Source organism: Balaenoptera musculus, chromosome 1 (genome assembly GCF_009873245.2).
Source record: "Balaenoptera musculus isolate JJ_BM4_2016_0621 chromosome 1, mBalMus1.pri.v3, whole genome shotgun sequence".
Lineage (NCBI taxonomy): Eukaryota > Metazoa > Chordata > Mammalia > Artiodactyla > Balaenopteridae > Balaenoptera > Balaenoptera musculus.
The window spans coordinates 139,007,605-139,030,791 of NC_045785.1; the positions used below are offsets into that span (position 1 = coordinate 139,007,605).

Consider the following 23,187-nt stretch of genomic DNA (forward strand, 5'->3'; position numbering starts at 1 on the left):
TTATATCATCAAGTGACTGTACTGCAATTTACTTAACCTTTCCCTCAGCTTAAACAACATTTGCATGGTGGAAGTCCTTACACCATGAAAACTGGTAAATGCTACCAATCAAGGGTTTTCCCCCACAGAGAGCCAGTCATTATATATTTATCAGCACACCACTGGCCTCATTCTTCAGAAAGAGGGTCTGAAAATTTAGCTCTCTGAGCATGAGAACACACTTAACATATAATTTTTCCCTTAGAGAATCTTTATCCTACATTAATATGTACTACATTGATCAGTTTATCTCTCTAATTTATTAACTAAAGAATAAAAAATATAATCATCCATAAACATTCACTGCAACAGATCTCTAGACTTCAAAGATTTTACAATGGAAAAGAGAGATGATGGAAATTTAAAATTTTGTTTTTAACTCAAATTTTGTAAAAACATCTACCATGGCAGTTCTAATTATTAGATCTCTTTGGAAATATTTTGGCAACATATCAAAGGTCATTAAAATATTTAATACTCTTTGACTCACTAATTCCAGCTCTCAGAAGCTGTCCCAAGGAAATAATATTAAATATGGAAATTTTTATATTAATTATGATGGTCATTATAATAGTTAAAAGTTGCAAATAACTTAAATGTTTTTAAACTAAGAGAAAGGTTAAGTAAATTGCATTATAGCCACTTGATGATAATAGTTAAAAACATGCAAGCTGTTATCTATGATGTTAGAGTGGTAGGGATTAAAATGATTCTTTAAAAAACGTTTTTCTCTTTTCAGTTTTTTATAGTGTTCTTATGTTAGGTTTTTTTGGTTTTTTAAAAAATTTATTTATTTATTTATTTATTTTTAGCTGTGTTGGGTCTTTGTTTCTGCGCGAGGGCTTTCACTAGTTGTGGCGAGCGGGGGCCACTCTTCATTGCGGTGCACGGGCCTCTCACTATCGCGGCCTCTCTTGTTGCGGAGCTCAGGCTCCAGACGCGCAGGCTCAGTAGCTGTGGCTCACGGGCCCAGCTGCTCCGCGGCATGTGGGATCTTCCCGGACCAGGGCTCGAACCCGTGTCCCCTGCATTGGCAGGCAGATTCTCAACCACTGTGCCACCAGGGAAGCCCCTCTTATGTTAGTTTTGATGAGCAAAAAAAAATATTTATTTTTTTGAAAATCTCTGAATCAGGGAGAAATAAAAAGTATAAATTTCAGCAAGCTATAGTGGTTAATTTAAAGCTTCTAATGCTAAGCTCTTAGAATAATTTCTTCATAATTCATCAATACAGAAGAGCTCATGGGGTTGTGGCATTGGACCTGGATTTACCTCCTTTCCTAAAAATGCTTGCTCTAATAACACAATGACAGGCATGTTTCAAGGCAGAAAATCAGAAAAAGATTGATGGGGCTACTGTTGACAGGTGGTTGCCTTGTTAAAACTCATAACCTTAATTCATTAACCAAAAGACTTGCCTGAGGTGTGATTCCACACCAGAAATTAGAGTACAGGCCCCGAGACTCCAGCATGGGGGCCACAACGGTTTTGTTTTCTGCAATCAGTAGATTGAGGGTCTGTGGATTAGTCAGGAAGTTGTCAACATCTATGAACTAGGAAAAGAAAAGGATAACATTGCATGAAAAGGTACTTTTCAGTAACGGGTACAAGAGTAACCCAACACTTGCCAAAGGATCATGGAAACTTGCTCATGACATATGGAACCAGCTACATGTTATCTGTGTTTTCCTTATGGAAACCGCTTGCAGCTGGATGGCTTTCATTCAGGCAAAATACATTTAGTCTAACTTCCACATGTTTAGCTCTGCATAAGGCACCGAGCAATGAATTGGTATTATCATTGGGCACATACTCAACGAGGACCCAACCTACACCTTGGTTAGTGGTTTAAGTATAAGCTATTAATGGCTCTCAAGCCCTTAAATAAGGACTTATTCACACTTACTGAGTGCTCACTCTAGGTACAAATGAACACACCTATTCAAGTTGTCTATAGTAAAGCCAAAATGGCCCCAAACCGATCCATAAATGCTATCTTAATGTTACAATTAGAATTTTTGTTTAAAGTACATTATATCAACCCATGCTAACCAATGAAGCTATTTCCCATTCTTACCAGAAATCCATGTTAACACTGATTCATTTACAGGGACAGTATAACAACAGTTTCTATCATATAAAATAATCACACTGAACTGTACACTTAAAAAAATTAACATGGTAGATTTTATGTTATGTATATCTCCCCCCTGCAACACACAAAGTAAATAATCAGAAGCTTTCACTCTTTGATAGTCAATCTCTTTACCAAAAATTTTGTGGTTCAGCACTTGTACACTTCAATGACATTTAAACAGCTATACAACGTTAAATATCAGCACAATTTGAAACTTCTATGAAATTATTTGTATTGAAAGTATGTGTGTGACAAACTATTGGGCTGAGTTTTGTGGTGGTTGAGAGGCTGAGGATGGACATAGGTCAAAAGTATTCCCTTTAGGAATCAGAGTCTAGTGACCGAGAACAGACGTCCATAAGTTTAATGAAACAACACTGGCTTTGCTTTACTGGCGTTATTTGTAGTGTTGTACTGGAAAATGTTTGCCAAAAGAATTAAATGGATTTTGGGGGCCACAGAGGAAGAACTTTGTTCCCATAAATTTTGGGGGGGAAAAACCTCTGTCAATTTTCCAAAGGGAATAGGGACTGCAGCTCCTTGCTGATTAGGGAGCTGACCTTTCCAACTGAGACAGGTTCCTGGAGGATAAAGATAACATTGATTCTTAATTGTCAAGTCCAGCATTTTTCTGGACCACTCTTGAAGTTCTGAGGGAAGTAATGGAACCTATGCATGGAGAGAAATTCTCCAGGAGAGTCCAGCATGATTAGGAGCAACCAGGAAGCCAAGCAAGAGATACCATTCCCCAGACACTCGGGAGCAAAAGGGAATAATAGCATTTCAGAGCTGTTAATTTGAATCTCTTTTTACATAATTAATTTCTCATATCCCCAAAACTCTTCTAAAAAGTCAAGACCTTTTATATTGCTTTACCCATAGCATTCCCTATGAACTAAAAAGTATTAGAGTTTCTTATGCCTACTACAATAAAGAGATTGAATAATTCAGGAGCTTATTTGCTTACTCACTAAAAATGCGAGGAATGAGTCTGAGATGAATTCCAGGTATCCCGATATTAAGTTCTCCAGATTTTTTCTTGTGCCTTTATTAAAACGTTGAGGAGGAGATGTCTAAAAAAGGGTTGTTTTGATTGTTCCCACAGTCCTAGATTATCAACAATTGATTTGGAAACATTCTAGATAACAGTTGTCAAGAAATTAAACATCTGTTTTTACCAGAATGTAGTCTGACCATTTTTCCCTCGCAGTTCGAAGGGCTGCCTGTCGTAGTTTCATCACATGGGCAAAACGGGAGCCAGGCCAGTGTTTTGGTCCAATTTCATCAGGATAAGACCTATAGTAATGATAACAATAATATTAATAATAATAATAGCTAATAATTATTGAGTGCCTATATATTCCAGGCACTATGTACTAATTCATTTAATCTTCCAGTAGTAACCCTAGGAAGTCGATACTATTATGGTTATCATTATCCCATTATTACCGATAAGAAACTGGAGCAAGGAGAGATTAAGTAATTTGCTGCTTCCCATACACATGACTCTTTATATGAAATATTTCAGTGGGTTCTCATTAGAACTCACTGAGTCCTTGTGATGTGAGTGCTACCACTATCCCCATTTCACAGCTGAGGAAATCGGTTAGAGTGGTTAAGTCATTTGCTTAACATTATGCAGTTAATAAGGGGTACAGTCAGAATTTGAATCCAGGCATAACCCCAAAGCTCATGTTCCTAGACACAGTCTTATACATTTAGGCATCAAATAAATTTGGAAATGTTACAGCATCAAAATATGAGTTTCCCAGGAAAAATAAAGGTTTACCTTACGTGGTCAAGTCTCAGTAAATGACTCCACAGAGTCTAACACGTTGATCTGCCCCAGATGGAGTGAGATCATGGAGCAGATGCATAATGCTGGGCTCTCTATCAACATCCACAAAGCAGCCAGGCCAGGACTCGTCCACGGCCATGGAGGCAGGTGGGTTAGCACACCCTCAAGAACCTTTCTGAAAGCTCCCAACTGGTATGGTCATTGATAAAGTCGCAGTGGCCCCAAACTGGCCACCACTTCAAGTTCTTAATGCTGCACTGGCAGTACATTTCCCTCAGTGAATGAGAAACCGCAAAAACAATGAGACCGTAACCATACAAATAAGATTAATAAAATTATTTTTGCACAGGAAGTCTCTGGAATGTCTTCCTCAATTATTGTTTCTACAAAAATCAGTGGAATTTCTGTTTTTCTGAATATGTTGCCCCCCAAAATGCCTTCTCTGGTATTTCTAACACTGACCTTGGCATATAATACATTTAGTCAGAATCTGGCAATGGAGAAAATTACCAGGATGCAAGAGAGGTACATAGAGTCTTTCTGGGCTACTCTAATTATGCCAAATTCCATTATAAGGAACTCCAAAAGATTGTTCAAAATTTTTTACAGTGTTCAAATTTGGTTGTTAAATTTTGCTCCATATACGGACCATATACTGAGATTTGAGATATATATGTAGATACGTACATACATACACATAATAAAAATCTTATATAAAGAGAGACTAGAAGAACAAAAATTTGTTCTGGAATAGCACTCCTTATTATGATAATACATATTTGGCTCCCAATAAATGACTTACCCTGGGCAAAATTTCAGCAGCTCAATTCATCCTATTTCTACAATTTCTCAAGCTAGAATTGTAGTAGCCTTGGGAACATTTAGAGTAGTAAGTTTAAATATATTTATTCATGTTCTCATTTACTTATTTGTTCATCCAACAAGTATAAATTTAGTGCCCACCAAGAACATAGCACTGAGTGAAATATAAACTATTTGTATATTTTAGCCCCTGCCAAAGAAATAAAAAAATACTTAGAAAAAAAATGCATGAATCAGATAGTTAATGTTAGTTAAGTTTATTGTTGTGTCAAACAAGAAGATATAGGAAATAAGCAATACAAGTGTTGAGAGAAGGTACATCTTTGTAACTGGAATGATTAGCAACAGCCTTTGGTAGCAGTTAACCAGTAGCAACATCCAGATGAAGCAGTTTTCTTTTAGGAAATATTGGTGTATATGTATGGATGCTAAATTTATGAAATCTTTTAAAAATATAAATCAGGTATTTGAACTTCATTCTGTAGGTACTAGACAGTCACTGAAGTCTTTTTAATAGAGAAATGACAGCACATCGCTAATATTTTAGGTAGACTAATTTGACAGTGTGGTATAGAGGATGATTTGAAGATGGAAGCTACTAAGAAATTGCTATGGTAAAGACTGGAAATAACGTAAATGTCCATCAGTAGGAGGTTGATTAAACAATTATGGTACATCCACACAATGATACTCTGCAGTCATAAAAAATAACGGAAGACACTCCTTAACTATTGCTTTGGAATGATTACCAAGATATGATAAGTGAAAAAGCAAGGTGTATGTAAGAAGTATACAAACTTTTCACTATGCTTCCTCAAGGATAAAAGGGTTATCCTCAAAGTATGAATAAATAATATCAATATTTAAAAATATATGCTGCTGTGGTAATTTACTTGAGAACTAATGAGAACCTGAACTTGGCTGGTAGCTGCAGGAGTAAAGAGGAAGAGAGACATGAAGATTTGTCAAAGGAAGAAATGGCAGGTCTTTGTAACTTACTAGACACAGAGATGAAAGACAAGGGAAAGTCACATGTGCCCCCAAGATTGGAAGCCTAAAATGGCTGGAAGACTGGTTAAGGGGGGAAGGGTGAATAATGAGTTCACAAAATATTCTCTTGCTACTCACTCAGGTTCATCCATAGGTCTCCATTCCACATAGTGATAGGCTCTCTGGACATTTTTCAACCACTCCCTGAGTATTTCTGTTGTATTATCCACATTGTGATCAGTGGCTGCCCTGCATGAAAGAAAGCACAGCACAGTTCAGTTATTATGTCATCCAAAGAAAGAGGGGGAAAACCAAAAGACCCCAGATTAACTGAAAGGAGAATGGCCAGTTCTAGACATTGTGTGTATGAAAATGACTCCCTCATGGTCCAAACTAGACAATGAATTTCTGAAGTGAGAGATGTTGCTTTAAACCATCTCTGTGTCATTAGATCCTTAAGCAGGACTTGGCCAATAGTAGAATCAATAAGTGGTTGTACTAAAATAGTATATACATAAAATGAATTAAAGTAGAGTTAGGTAACTAATATTCTTGGAAAGTTTCTTGTTTGTTTTAATTTTTAGTTATCCAAGATGTAAACTCTGCCTTTTAACTTACATAACAACCCTTAATTTAAGCAATTATTCAGAGTTGCATTTTCATTTCAAGTCCAACAAAAATTTTAGCCAGTGCTGCTTTAATTGTATGCACTAGAGGGGAAAGTCACAATAACAGTTCCCAGTATAAAATTCAAAATCCAAGGTATCTTCACCTATCTATTTTGGATTAAGTCTACCATCACTTATACAAAATAGAGTACCTTCAAAAGTCTTCAAACAATGTACACAAAACTTGTTTCTGTTCTACCTTGAAAGTTTAATAAACTGATCCACTTCAAAAGGAGCTTAACTCACTTATTAAAACAAAAGTATTTTCAAATTTTATCACAAAGCAAACGCATGCTGCGTATAAGATATACATCTAAAACAAAGTTATTCAGAACACCTAAAAATGAACTGATATTCCAGTCAATTGGAAAAGAAAGGAGGAAAGCAGGGATTGTAAACTTGACATCAAATAAGGTAAAATTCAGGCCAAAAAATATTAAACATGACAAAGCAAAATTGTAATTCTACTAATAATGCTAAAGGATATAATTCACATCAAAGAGATAATAAATGGAATATCCATGTACCTTCATATAGCACAGGGGTTGGCAAACTTTTCTTTAAGAACCAGATAGTGACTATTTTAGGCTTGCAGGCCATACACTCTCTATTGCAACTACTTAACTCTGTCATTGTAGCAGTAAAGCAGTCATACACAAAACATGAATGAATGAGCATTGCTGTACTCCAATAAAGCTTTATTTACAAAAGTAGGCAACTAGTCTGCAGGCTGTAGTTTGTCAACCCCTGATATAGCAGAAAGTATAGAAACTGCAAGGAAAAACAAGCACCAATAATAAGAGATGTTAATATACCATTTTCAGTTGAAGAAAGTTCAAATGGGAAAAAAGTAAATACATAGAGGATCTACAGAACACAATAATAGGGTTATACTTTTTTCTCAAGTGCACATGGAACATTCACAAAAACTGACCAACAATTACATTATGAAGAAAGCCTCTATAAATTGGAATAATATAAACAGCATTCTCTGATCACAGTGTCATAAAACTAGAAATTAGTAATAAAATAAAACCCCCAAAATTCCATTAAAAACTCTCTATTAAACAACTATTGAGTGAAATAAGAGCTACAAATCAACTTTATAACTTCTAAATATAAATAATGAAAACACTAGATATCAGAACCAGGGGATACAATTAAAGCAGTGGTCAGAGAAAAATTCAGTTTTTTTATCCTTAAATCAATAAAAATAAATGAGTTGAACTCCTACTCAAGAAGCTAGAAAAAGAGCAACAATACAAACAAGCATAAAGAAATAAAGACAAAGTCATGAGGTAGAAAACAGAAAAAGAGCAGAACTAATAAACAAAAGAAATGTTACTTTTTTTGAGAACAAAATCAACAAAAGACAATCACTAGTTAATCTAACCAAGACAACACAAAAATTAAAAACAAGAAATGACAAAGATGAGGGAAATATGACTGATATGGAAGGAATTTTTAAAAAATATCATAAGTGGTCACTTTGTGCAACTCAATGAAAAAGAAGTTTAAAAACTAGATATAATAGAAGATTTCCTAGCAAGATGCATGTTAGCAAAATTGACTCCATTAGAGAGACAAAACTTAAACAGAACAATTTTCTTGGAAGAAATAAAGAGAAAAACGAAAACACTGGCCCAGGTGGTTTCATAGGGGAATTCTACCAGATATCTTAATAGATTAGATATTTCCAATGTTATGTAGCTTGTTCTCCAGAGCATAAGAAAAAAAAAAGGAGGAATTCCCTGGCAGTCCAGTGATTAGGGCTCGGCGCTTTCACTGCCGAGGGGCCTGGGTTCAATCCCTGGTTGGGGAACTAAGATCCCATAAGCCGCATGGCCAAAAAAAAAAAAAAAAAAAATCCAAGTCCTTTTAATAATGCAAGTACAATATTGATATCTAAATCTGATAAAGATACACACACACAACTACAGGTCAATACTTTTCAATGAATATGCTGCAAAAATCCTAAAGTATTAGCAAAGAGAATCCAATATCCTATTAAGAAAATATATATCATAGCCTAAGATTGTTCAATATAAAGGAAATTCATTAATATAATTCACTATATTAATAGACCTGAAGAAAAATCATATGATTATCTCTGTAAATGCTAAACAGGTCTTTAACAAAATTCAACACCTATTCTTGTTTTTTTTAAAACCACACTGAATAAAATTAAAATAGGAAGGGAGGGAGGGAGGGCGGGCAAACAGGAAAGAAAGAGTCATGGGAAGATAGAGGTGTCTGAGACTCTTAAAAGGCAGTAAAAAGGTTTATACTTTATTGGCAATTCAGCAGTTCCTCCTGGGAAGGAAAGCTATTGGCATTATCAGCAGCAGTGGTTCCCTGAGAGCATGGCCTTGATAAGAGCAAATGAAGAGATGTGAACAGTGGTCACGTCCTCCATTTATGTCAATTTCAGTAAATAGGATTTTGTTAAACCCAATCTATAATGGTTTTTGTTTTTCCTACTTGAGCTTTTGGTGGTCACTGCTGCTCCAAAAGTAACAAATGAAATCTTTAAGAGAGAGAATATTTAGGAATGTTCAAGAGAAAAAACATTGTTAAGCAAAGCATGGTGAAACTCCATGTTACATAGGGAATAAATTTCTATAAAACACGAAGTAACGTGAAGGTATGCACTTAAGTCACAAGGTATAGAAAAATGAAGGATAGAGGTCTATGACTAATATCTGAAAATCTTATTTCATAAGATGGATATTTGAACGAAAACTATCCTTCTTTAAAACATTATTCAAAAAATAGAGGATCAAGAGGTGATGCCAATGGCTACTTCATCTACTTTCAAGTCTTTTCTGGAAATCAGATTAGAATCAGCTCCTTTCTTCAAAACAAGGTCTAGGAGGGAGAGAGACCCACAGGCCCACCCGGACATTCCATCATCTGGAGGGAAGAGAGGTGATGTGTGTAGCTGACGGTATTGGGGGATACCAGGTAAGTATGTTGGGACAGAGATGGGGGAGTACAAGGAGGTGGGAAAGTGGGTCAGGAAGCAATGTGGGAGAGAGACACGGGCTCCATCCAGTTTGCAACTGTGCCAAGAAGTGTAGCATGTCAGCAAAAATCACATCCACTCTCACACAGTGCCACAAGCCACCAATGTCCAGCGTGATGTCCAGCATCACAGCCAGGAAGGGCACTAGAATTGTCAAACCACTCATCTCACAGTATGAAGCACGTGTAGAGCAATTCCTGAAACTGGGAATCCACTCCAATGCACATTATTCTTCACGCAAAGTACTATGAGTAAGAGTATGTTAAAACAAAAAAATCTTGACGATAGTGTTAGCCAAAAGTTTTAGGAATTCTAAATTATTCCCAAATTACTTATAAATAGTGTAGGAGAATTTAGATAGCATCTACTTCTTTCCTTGACTGTTGTTTCTTCATTACACAGGATTTATATTCTCTTTGTCCTCCATACACGATGATGCATTTCCTCCTAATCATTTTAACAAAGTTAAATTTAACAAAGGACTCATTGTATGAAATTTACTTTCCTGGAGTACAGACTAAACAACTCCAAACTCTGCCTAAGTATCCACTAGTGACAAACATCCAGAGAAATTAGCTGCAAAGATAGATGTCTCTAATTAAAAGTAGAGGCAGAGATTTTAAATACCGTCCTAATGGAGTTAAAAAATTTCCTGTACAGTTACTTCCCCAAATTGTTAAGATTCTCTTTGTTCTCAGGCTTCTGAGGAAATGAGCAAATCCTCCAGCTGTGGTCACAGGTTCATCCACTCTGGCCTTTGATGCACAGGGCCAGTCTCCTGCACTGTCCCAGAGAACACCAGCCCACTGAGGAAGGCTTACGTTCCCCCCTCAAGACCAACTGCCCTGCCTCTCCACTCCCCTGGCGAAGGCAAATAAACAGAAATCCAGGCAGATACTTCTAACTGCTGCCTTTTAATCTGTCTGATGAAAGTGTGTTTCCGTTTGAATACATAATCATGAAAACATGCAGGCGCTGGTCTCTTCAGAGGGTTGGCGAGAGAGATAGTAAAGGCCCAGATGCAAGCTCCCTGGAGGAAACATGAAGCTTTAGTTAAAGGTTCTATTTTCAGAGTCCTGTAGAAAATGTAACAGTGCAGTGCCTGACCTGCTGTGAGGCTCCACAAGCAACAGGACACAAAGACATTATACTATACATAGAGAATCCTAAAGATGCCACCAGAAAACTACTAGAGCACATCAGTGAATTTGGTAAAATATCAGGATACAAAATTAATGCACAGAAATCTCTTGCATTCCTATACATTAATGATGAAAAATCTGAAAGAGAAATTAAGGAAACACCTCCATTTACCATTGCAACAAAAAGAATAAAATACCTAGGAATAAACCTACCTAAGGAGACAAAAGACCTGTATGCACAAAGCTATATGACAAACAGATGGAGAGATATACCATGTTCTTGGATTGGAAGAATCAACACTGTGAAAATGACTATACTACCCAAAGCAATCTACAGATTCAATGCAATCCCTATCAAACTACCAATGGCATTTTTCACAGAACTTGAACAAAAAATTTCACAATTTGTATGGAAACACAAAAGACCCCAAATAGCCAAAGCAACCTTGAGAAAGAAAAACGGAGCTGGAGGAATCAGGCTCCCTGACTTCAGACTACACAACAAAGCTACGGTAATCAAGACAGTATGGTACTGGCACAAAAACAGAAATATAGATCAATGAAACAGGATAGAAAGCCCAGAGATAAACCCACGCACATGTGGTCACCTTATTTTTGATAAAGGAGGCAAGAATATACAATGGAGAAAAGACAGCCTCTTCAATAAGCAGTGCTGGGGAAACTGGACAGCTACATGTAAAAGAATGAAATTAGAACACTCCCTAACACCATACACAAAAATAAACTCAAAATGGATTAAAGACTTAAATGTAAGGCCAGACACTATAAAACTCTTAGAGGAAAACATAGGCAGAACACTCTATGACATAAATCACAGCAAGATCCTTTTTGACCCACCTCCTAGAGAAATGGAAATAAAAACAAAAATAAACAAATGGGACCTAATGAAACTTAAAAGCTTTTGCACAGCAAAGGAAACCATAAACAAGATGAAAAGACAACCCTCAGAATGGGAGAATATATTTGCAAACAAAGCAACTGACAAAGGATTAATCTCCAAAATATACAAGCAGTTCATGCAGCTCAATACCAAAAAAACAAACAATCCAATCCAAAAATGGGCAGAAGACCTAAACAGACATTTCTCCAAAGAAGATATACAGATTGCCAACAAACACATGAAAGGATGCTGAACATCACTAATCATTAGAGAAATGCAAATCAAAACTACAATGAGGTATCACCTCACACCGATCAGAATGGCCATCATCAAAAAATCTACAATAAATGCTGGAGAGGGTGTGGAGAAAAGGGAACCCTCTTGCACTGCTGGTTGGAATGTAAATTAATACCGCCACTATGGAGAGCAGTATGGAGGTTCCTTAAAAAACTAAAAATAGAACTACCACATGACCCAGCAATCCCACTACTGGGCATATACCCTGAGAAAACCATAATTCAAAAAGAGTCATGTACCACAATGTTCACTGCAGCACTATTTACAATAGCCAGGACATGGAAGCAACCTAAGTGCTCATTGACAGATGAATGGATAAAGAAGATGTGGCACATATATAAATGGAATATTACTCAGCCATAAAAAGAAACGAAATTGAGTTATTTGTAGTGAGGTGGATGGACCTAGAGTCTGTCCTACAGAGTGAAGTAAGTCAGAAAGAGAAAAACAAATACTGTATGCTAACACATATATATGGAATCTAAAAAAAAAAAAAAAGGTTATGAAGAACCTAGAGGCAGGACGGGAATAAAGATGCAGACCTACTAGAGACTGGACTTGAGGACACGGGGAGGCGGAAGGGTAAGCTGGGTAAAGTGAGAGAGTGGCATTGACGTATATACACCACCAAATGTAAAATCGATAGCTAGTGGGAAGCAACCGCATAGCACAGGGAGATCAGCTCGGTGCTTTGTGACCACCTAGAGGGGTGGGATAGGGAGGGTGGGAGGGAGATGCAAGAGGGAAGAGATATGGCGATATATGTATATGTATAGCTGATTCACTTTGTTATAAAAGCAGAAACTAACACACCATTGTAAAGCAATTATACTCCAATAAAGATGTTTTAAAAAAATAAAATAAAAACTCTGTGGCTAAGATGGATTTTTCCATCAAGCTAGGACGCTGAGGACACAGAATGTGTGAACCCCTTCAGGAGAAGCCGAGGGCTCTCTCCCAAACTGACAACTCCTCCCACTCCCGTGGAAAATGAGTCTGCCATCCTTCTCCCAATCAGATCAGGAAAGGCACCCAGAGAGGTAACGGACATTGCTAAAGGATTCCATGAAGGAAACAAATGATGTGAAGATAAAGCTGGAGAGGTGACTTACAAGTGATTTACAGTGATTAGTGATTTCACTAATCAAACTGGAAAACCACTGTTTGTGAAAGCACAAGCAGGCACTGGTCAGAAGACTAGGCTCCTGGGAGGCTAAGCCTGTTCAATCTTTGCTTCAATTGTCCCAACCAGAGTAGAATCACATTAAATCACATTAAATCTCTGTCTCTGGCTGACATAGTAAGGAGAGCTCAGCTCCTGAGCTGTGCCAATCCTCACATAATTAATTTTCTTTGAAGGCCCCATTGGGACAGCGACTTTCCTTTATCTCTAAGGAGCACCAAGGACCTGCCAGCCACTAAGAGGTCTCCCTCCTCCACCTTCAGGAGAGCTGTGGCCCTGATACGGCTGTGATGCTCATGGTTGGTCCCCTCTTTGTCCAATAGTCTTTTCTGGCTTTCTTTGGAGCTAGTACCTGAAATGCAAGAGCTGGCAGATACAGGTGCAACATCCACATGGCCTTAGGGGGAAGGCTAGGCCACTTCTCACCATAAAGCTGCACATCTGCTTTCTCTCTGATTTTGATTCTAGTTCCTCTTGCCTCTTCCTCTTCCCTAGCTGTGCAAGGCAGCAAAGGCCCATGAGTCTCCGATTCAAAGTCACATTAGGACAGGGGTAAACACATACTGCAAATACAATCAACAGCATGTACAGGGATCTCCTTGGCTGATGAAGTTCCCAGGCCAGCAGGTGCATTGTCACTGTTACAGGGGAAAGCAAGAGACCCTGGAGCAGACCAGTAGATAAACATGTCTGCAGGATGACAGCTTTCCTACTTGGCTGTGGCCAAAAATAAAATCGAGGTTTCTTTGGCAACATCTAAACACACTGACATTTCTCCTTGTTTTAGAAGGTCAGTTTTCGTTCCTCAGTCTTGGCTCCTAAACTAATAGCCAATTTGAAATAATTACAACTGACTCATTTCCTTTTACAAGAACTACTGAGGATGTGAGGGCTAAACTCACACTGGTAAGTGTGGGGCCACTGGAGCCATATTAAAGATGCAGGCTGGTGCCTTGGGAGTCAAGATGACGGACTAGGAGGACGCGGAATTCACGTCTTCTCACAACTAGGGCACCTACCAGACACCGGTGGGGAACCACGGACACCTAAGGGGATGGGAGAAACCCCCAGTGACCGGGTAGGACGTGGGGTGTGGGGGGAGTGAAGGGGGAGGAGAAGGGGAGACGGGATGGGACTGGCGCCCCTGAGGGGCGGCTGGGGGAGGGGAAGGGATCCCATGCCCAAAGGGGGAAATTGGGGAACCACTGGGAGGGCAGAGGATCAAAAGGGAGCATGGCCAGGTTTCCCCTGCCCACTTGGGCCCCCAGGAACCTGCTGAGGTCCCGGGCCTGATCCTCTGCCCACCTAGGCCCCCTCCAGCTGCCCGGTCCTGAGGGAGTGGGAGGGAGGGAAGGGGGAGCAAAAGTAAAGGCCGGACCTCAGGACCCGCACCCCTGAGGGGTGGCTGTGTGAGGGGAGGAGTTCCTACACCCAGCGGGACCCACCCACGGGGTGTAGGGGTCCAGCGGTGACGGGGGAGGCCCTGGGGGAGACAGTGGGGGAGGGGCACAGAGGAATGGAAGGGAACGCAGCCAGCGCTTTCCCTGCTCACTTAGGCACCGGGGAGCCTGTTGGGCTCCCGGGCCTAATCCTCTGCCCTTGGAGCCTCCCTCCTGCCATGCAGAGCCCAATCCCCGCCCCTACACCACCACCCAGGGCCCTACCTCTACAATTGGAGACCCCCTCTGAGACCCCCTCCAATGCGCTAGGCCTAAACCCCACCCACACACCCTCACTCAGGACCCTAACTCCCAGCTCCAGAACTCCACACTCCAGAGGCCCTCCTTTCCACCTGCTGCCTCTCCCCTTCTGCCCACGTGCTAAGCAGAGGCCCCACCTAGACCACGCAGCATGCTAAAACGTCACCCCCACCCACCTAGGTCCCGCCACACCCTAAACCCTGCCCATGCCTAGTTTCCACCCCCACCTAAATTCCGCCCCCATAGCCAAGTCTTTTTTTTTTTTTTCTTTTTTCCTTTTTCCTCTTTTAGATTGGGGTTCTGTTTTACCTTGTTGACTCACTGTTGTTCTTTTATAATTTTTATTTTTCCTAATAAATCTTTTATTTTTCTAAATTTATTTTATTCTTTATACTTTGTTATTGTTCTCTCCTTCTGGCTTGTTTCCCCCCCCCCCCCCCACCTTTTTATTTTCTTTTTTCTGTTGTGGTTTTATTTTACCTTGTTGCAGTTGTTTCAATTATGGTTTTATTTTTCCTAATATAATTTTTTTCTTTCTAATTCTATTTTGTTTTTTATTCTTTGATATTGTACTGCTCCTTTTTTCTTTCTTCCTTTTTTTTTTTCTTTTCCTTTTTTTTTTACTGCGCCATGAAGCTTGCGGGATCTTGCTTCCCAGGCTGGAGGTCGGGCCCGAGCTCCTGTGGTGGAGCTCCAAGTCCAAACCGCTGGACTAACAGAGAACCTCAGACCCCAGGGAATATCAATTGGAGTGAGGCCTCCCAGAAGTCCTCATCTCAGCACCAAGACCCAGCTATATCCAACTGTCTGAAAACTCCAGTACTGGACATCTCAGGCCAAACAACCAGTAAGACAGGAATACAGCACCACCCATCAAAAAAAAAAAAAAAAAGAAATGACAGAAAAGTATGTTACAGATGAAGGAGCAAGGTAAAAACCTACAAGACCAAATAAATGAACAAGAAATAGGCAACCTACCTGAAAAAAAATTCAGAGTGATGATAGTAAAGATGATTCAAAATCTCAGATACAGAATGGAGAAAATACAAGAAACATTTACCAAAGATATAGAAGAACTAAAGAGCAAACAAATGGTGATGAACAACACAATTCCTGAAATTAAAAATACTCCAGAAGGAATCAGTAACAGAATAACTGAGGCAGAAGAACGGATAAGTGAGCTAGAAGATAAAATGGTGGAAATAACTGCCAGGAAGCAGAATAAAGAAAAAAGAATGAAAAGAATTGAGGACAGTCTCAGAGACCTCTGGGACAACATTACACACACCAGCATTTGAATTATAGGGGTCCCAGAAGAAGAAGAGAAAAAGAAAGGGTCTGAGAAAATATTTGAAGAAATTATAGTTGAAAACTTCCCTAACATGGGAAATGAAATAGTCAATCAAGTCCAGGAAGCACAGAGAGTACCATACAGGAAAAACCCAAAGAGAAACATGCTGAGACACATATTAATCAAACTATCAAAAATTAAATACATAGAAAACATATTAAAAGCAGCAAGGGAAAAACAACAAATAATATACAAGGGAATCTCCATAAGGTTAACAGCTGATTTTTCAGCAGAAACTCTGTAAGCCTGAAGAGAGGGCAAGACATATTTAAAGTGATGAAAGGGAAAATCCTACAACCAAGATTACTCTACCCAGCAAGGATCTCATTCAGATTTGATGGAGAAATTAAAACCTTTACAGATAAGCAAAAGTTAAATGAATTCAGCACCACCAAACCAGCTTACAACAAATGCTAAAGGAACTTTTCTAGGCAGGAAACACAAGAGAAGGAAACGACCTATAATAACAAACCCAAAACGATTAAGAAAATGGTAAAAGCAACATACATATCGATAACTACCTTAAATGCAAATGGATTAAGTGCTCCAACCAAAAGACATAGACTGGCTAAATGGATACAAAAACAAGACCCATATATATGCTGTCTACAAGAGACCCACTTCAGACTTAAGGACACATACAGACTGAAAGTGAGGGGATGGAAAAAGATACTCCATGCAAATAGAAATCAAAAGAAGGCTGGAGTAGCAATTCTCATATCAGACAAAATAGACTTTAAAATAAAGACTATTACAAGAGACAAAGAAGGATGCTACATAATGATGAAGGGATCAATCCAAGAAGAAGACATAACAATTGTAAATATTTATGCACCCAACATAGGCACCCCTCAATAAATAAGGCAAATGCTAACAGCCATAAAAGGGGAAATTGACAGTAACACAATCATAGTAGGGGACTTTAACACTCCACTTTCACCAATGGACAGATCATCCAAAATGAAAATAAATAAGGAAACACAAGCTTTAAATGATACATTAAACAAGATGGACTTAACTGATATTTATAGGACATTCCATCCAAAAACAACAGAATACACTTTCTTCTCAAGTGCTCATGGAACATTCTCCAGGACAGACCATATCTTGGGTCACAAATCAAGCCTTAGTAAATTTAAGAAAAATGAAATCATATAAAGTATATTTTCTGACCACAATGCTATGAGATTAGATATCAATTACAGGAAAAAAATCTGTAAAAAATACGAACACATGGAGGCTAAACAATATGCTACTAACCAACCAAGAGATCACTGAAAAAATCAAAAAATACCTAGAAACAAATGACAATGAAAACACGATGACCCAAAACCTATGGGATGCATCTAAAGCAGTTCTAAGAGGGAACTTTATAGCAATACAATCCTACCTCAAGAAACAAGAAACATCTCAAATAAACAACCTAACCTTACACCTAAAGCAATTAGAGAAAGAAGAAGAACAAAAAAAGAAAAACCCCAAAGTTAGCAGAAGGAAAGAAACATAAAGATCAGATCAGAAATAAATGAAAAAGAAATAAAGGAAACGATAGCAAAGATCAATAAAACTAAAAGCTGGTTCTTTGAGAAGATAAACAAAATTGATAAACCATTAGCCAGACTCATCAAGAAAAAAAGGGAGAAGACTCAAATCAATAGAATTAGAAATGAAAAAGGAGAAGTAACAACTGACACTGAAGAAATACAAAGGATCATGAGGGATTACTACAAGCAACTCTATGCCAATAAAATGGACAACCTGGAAGAAATAGACAAATTCTTAGAAAAGCACAACCTTCCTAGACTGAACCAGGAAGAAATAGAAAATATAAACAAACCAATCACAAGCACTGAAATTGAGACTGTGATTAAAAAATCTTCCAACAAACAAAAGCCCAGGACCAGATGGTTTCACAGGCAAATTCTATCAAACATTTAGAGAAGAGCTAACACCTATCCTTCTCAAACTTTTCCAAAATATAGCAGAGGGAGGAACACTCTGAAACTAATTCTATGAGGCCACCATCACCCTGATACCAAAACCAGACAAAGATGTCACAAAAAAAGAAAACTACAGGCCAATATCTCTGATGAACATAGATGCAAAAATCCTCAACACAATACTAGCAAACAGAATCTAATAGCACATTAAAAGGATCATACAGCATGATCAAGTGGGGTTTATCCAAGGAATGCAAGGATTCTTCAATATATGCAAATCAATCAATGTGATAAACCATATTAACAAACTGAAGGATAAAAACCATATGATAATCTCAATAGATGCAGAAAAAGCTTTTCACAAAATTCAACACTCATTCAACACTCATGCCTCTCCAGAAAGTAGGCATAGAGGGAACCAACCTCAACATAATAAAGGCCATATATGACAAACCCACAGCCAACATCGTTCTCAATGGTGAAAAACTGAACCCATTTTCTCTAAGATCAGGAGCAAGACAAGGTTGCCCACTCTCACCACTATTATTCAACATAGTTTTGGAAGTTTAACCACAGTAATCAGAGAAGGAAAAGAAATAAAAGGAATCAAAATCAGAAAGGAAGAAGTAAAACTCTTACTGTTTGCAGATGACATGATACTATACATACAGAATCCTAAAGATGCTACTAGAAAACTACTAGAGCTAATCAATGAATTTGGTAGAGTGGCAGGAAACAAAATTAATGCACAGAAATCTCTTGCACTCCTATACACTAATGATGAAAAATCTGAAAGAGAAATTAAGGAAACACTCCCATTTACCACTGCAACAAAAAGAATAAAACACCTAGGAGTAAACTGACCTAAGAAGACAAAAGACCTGTATGCAGAAAACTATAAGACACTGAAGAAAAAAATTAAAGACGATACAAACAGATGGAGGGATATACTATGTTCTTGGATTGGAAGAATCAACATTGTGAAAATGACTATATTACCCAAAGCAATCTACAGATTCAATGCAATCCCTATCAAACTACCATTGGCATTTTTCACAGACTAGAACAAAAAATGTCACAATTTGTATGGAAACACAAAAGACCAAGAATAGCCAAAGCAATCTTGAGAAAGAAAAACGGAGCTGGAGGAATCAGGCTCCCAGACTTCAGGCTATACTACAAAGCTACTGTAATCAAGACAGTATGGTACTGGCACAAACACAGAAATATAGATCAATGGAACAGTATAGAAAGCCCAGAGATAAACCCACACACATATGCTCACCTTATTTTTGATACAGGAGGCAAGAATATACAATGGAGAAATGACAGCCTCTTCAATAAGCAGTGCTGGGGAAACTGGGTAGCTACAGGTAAAAGAATGAAATTAGAACTCTCCCTAACACCATACACAAAAATAAACTCAAAATGGATTATAGACCTAAATGTAAGGCCAGATAACTCTAAAACTCTTAGAGGAAAACATAGGCAGAACACTCTATGACACAAATCACAGCAAGATCCTTTTTGACCCACCTCCTAGAGAAATGGAAATAAAAACAAAAATAAACAAATGGGACCTAATGAAACTTAAAAGCTTTTGCACAGCAAAGGAAACCATAAAGAAGATGAAAAGACAACCCTCAGAAAGGGAGAAAATATTTGCAAACGAAGCAACAGACAAAGGATTAATCTCCAAAATATACAAGCAGCTCATGCAGCTCAATATCAAAAAAACAAACAACCCAATCCAAAAATGGGCAGAAGACCTAAACAGACATTTCTCCAAAGAAGATATACAGATTGCCAACAAACACTTGAAAGGATGCTGAACATCACTAATCATTAGAGAAATGCAAATCAAAACTACAATGAGGTATCACCTCACACCGATCAGAATGGCCATCATCAAAAAATCTACAAACAATAAATGCTGGAGAGGGTGTGGAGAAAAGGGAACCCTCTTGCACTGTTGGTGAGAATGTAAATTGATACAGCCACTATGGAGAACAGTATGGAGGTTCCTTAATAAACTAAAAATAGAACTACCACATGACCCAGCAATCCCACTACTGGGCATATACCCTGAGAAAACAATAATTCAAAAAGAGTCATGTACCACAATGTTCACTGCAGCTCTATTTACAATAGCCAGGACATGGAAGCAACCTAAGTGCCCATCGACAGATGAATGGATAAAGAAGATGTGGCACATATATACAATGGAATATTACTCAGCTATAAAAAGAAATGAAATTGAGTTATTTGTAGTGAGGTGGATGGACCTAGAGTCTGTCTTACAGAGTGAAGGTAGTCAGAAAGAGAAAAAGAAATATTGTATGCTAACACATATATATGGAATCTAAAAAAAAAAAAAAAAAAAGGTTCTGATGAACCTAGGGTCAGGACAGGAATAAAGACGCAGATGTAGAGAATGGACTTGAGGACACAGGGAAGGGGAAGGGGAAGCTGGGACGAAGTGAGAAAGTAGCATTGACATATATACATACTATGAAATGTAAAATAGATAGCTAGTGAGAAGCAGCTGCATAGCACAGGGAGATCAGCTTGGTGCTTTGCGACCACCCAGAGGTGGGGGGGGGATAAGGAGGGTGGGAGGGAGACGCAAGAGGGAGGGGGTATGGGGATATACGAATGCATATAGCTGATTCACTTTGTTATACAGCAGAAACTAACTCAACACTGTAAAGCAATTATACTCCAATAAAGATGTTAAAAAAAAAAAAAGATGCAGGCCAGATGTCTCAGCAGGTGGAACACAGATACTGATGACATGGTACTTCTGATCACCTCCATCTGTACTGACCCTCAGGGAATGTTCTTAGCTTCCCTGCCACCCCAGAAAGTCTAGACTTCTGATGCTACAGAACAACAGAACTGCAGTCAGTGGGGCAGGAGGAAAGCAATATTGTGCAGCGATTGATCTTTGCTGCCTTAGAACCCACAAAATATGCCTCCGAGAGGCTCAAGGGAACTGTGATGGAATGAACAACAAAGTTAGTCACCACCTGGAAGATTCACACCATGACAAATGATCTGGCAAAAAATGAATTTTCCAACTTGAGACTTCTAAACCTGAACTACCCTCTTAATTGCCTCATATTTTCATCCAGCAAGGAAGACTCACTGGTGTAGAAAATAAAGAGTTCCACCTCAAATAAAATTTCACTTTTGGAAGCAACTAGTGAAATTCATTTTCAAGGAAGGTAATGTCATCAAGTCCTACCACCTCTGTCTCTGCTCTCAGGGAAAGCTTCGCCAGCAGCTGCTCTGCCAAGGTGGGAAGAGTTATGCTTGGCCACTTGGCAAAACATGATGATGGACTCTTGCCTCTTGGTTACTGTGCAGAGTTGTTTAAAGAACTAGAATCCATCTGTTGGGTGGAAACTTGCTATGGATATGGTTCAGGATTCAAATATGAACTGGGGGCTGGAGATTTCTCCCAACAAAAGCCTTCTCCTAGGTCCTACCAAGTCAATTAGTAGAAATTCTTCCTAATGAACTAAGAAATCAGGAAAACTCACTTCTCATGAAACCCTCCTCACCAACAAATAAATATTTATACTCTCAGTATCCTTCCTCAGTATGTACCATTTAATCCCAGAAACAATCATAGGCGTTACACACCTGAAGACTGGGTAAAAGTGATGTAAAAAGAAATGTTAATTCTGAAAATACAATCAATTTCATTCCTAAAGGGCAGGAAAGAGGAGTGGTTAAAATTTACCGACTGACCCGTTAACAGTCAATTCCAAAGCCCAATATCATCTTAATAAAATCAGGATGAACTTAATTAAACATATTACAAATAAGCCATTTCTTGCTACTTTTGATTGTGAGCTATAGTTTTCCTCTCTTGGTGTTAAGAACCCCTCACCTGCATGTCTTGCACTGTCCCATTTTGAGCCTCATGATTAGCTAGGTAGGCATTCTTTTTATCTCCCCATGTTATAGGCGAGAAGGCTGAGGATGAGAGGCTATGTCTGGCTCAAGCCACACAAATGGTGGGGGTTAGAGCCTGGGCTCTTCCTTCAGGCCTTCTGGTGCCCCTCCCAACCTTAGCTCAGACGCCCCCCCACCGCACTCACCCACAGAGAGTGGATGCCCACATGTCAAACTGGAAGGAATTCTCTGCATCGTTAAAGACGTTAATCACCGTGACCAATGGGATCATCTCAGCGCGAAAGGATGGGAGGAAATAAAATAAGAAAAATGGGAAGATTCATTAGTTCCCTTTAAGCTTTGTTGAAGTTCCCTTCAGCATAATTTTCCTTGGAGTCAAAACCCTTGGAATTCCATGAAAACATCAGTGGCAGTGTCTGAGGCAAGATAAGTATGTTTCTCGTTTGCCTAAGTACGTTTTCCTGTTTTTCTTCTCCTTTGTCCTTTGTTTATTCTTCTTCCCACTCCTTTTCACCCACTCCTCATTTCCTCTTTTCTCTTCCTTGCTGGATTTTCCAATTCTATTAAGTTTTTTAATTTGTGGGTGTGCCCTGAAGAAATGGAGTTACTGGTGAAGTGTTCTCCTGCACGGTCAACAACTAAAGCACCAATACTAGAGAGAGGACACCACAGGATCCAGAAAGGTGTTATTCTCCAGGAGCCCTGAACCTCCCACCCCCATACCTGTAACTACACATCAATTCCCTGCCCATACTCCCAACACTGAACCTGCTCCTGTAATATAATTAACTGGTTCTATGTCTTTCTCCATTACCTGACTATCTTCCCTGAGGACAGGACTATCCCAGCACCTAACGGAGATTATTGTGTAAAACAGGCACTAATCACGGGCTTGATGAGTGAATGAATGAACAATTTCAAGAGGACTTTCCCCAGTTCAACCCAAATGCCTACAAAGGCTGAGCACAGATAACATAAAGGAGTGAGCTGACAGTGTGAGAGAAGGACTGTTAAGAATAGACACACGCAGGCCCCATCTGATTGCTGCCATGCTAGAATGTGTGCCCAGAAATGCTAGACTTTCCTATCGTTTCAAGAGAAGCCAGTTATCCAGGTTTTAGAGATAAAAGTCTGTTTATAACCTATTAGGCTGAAATGCGACGAATATATTCCAGCATGACAGGGGCTCTCTGGAAACCAGGGACCCAACACAAAGACCACATTATTTCACCTCATAATAGCCACTGCCCATCCATCCGCACATGTTCAG

General features: G+C 38.9%; 1 protein-coding gene across 1 annotated transcript in view; it reads right to left on the reverse strand.

Annotated features, from left to right (window-relative positions):
- The window catches only part of COLGALT2 (collagen beta(1-O)galactosyltransferase 2), a 129,656-nt gene that overhangs the window by 56,267 nt on the left and 50,202 nt on the right, over positions 1-23,187 (reverse strand). Inside the window, exons 2-4 of the mRNA XM_036831654.1 lie at positions 5,925-6,035; positions 3,355-3,472; positions 1,458-1,592 (exon numbers count right to left, since the gene is read on the reverse strand). Of these exons, the coding sequence (XP_036687549.1) occupies positions 1,458-1,592; positions 3,355-3,472; positions 5,925-6,035 (364 nt within the window). The remainder of the gene's footprint in view (positions 1-1,457; positions 1,593-3,354; positions 3,473-5,924; positions 6,036-23,187) is intronic.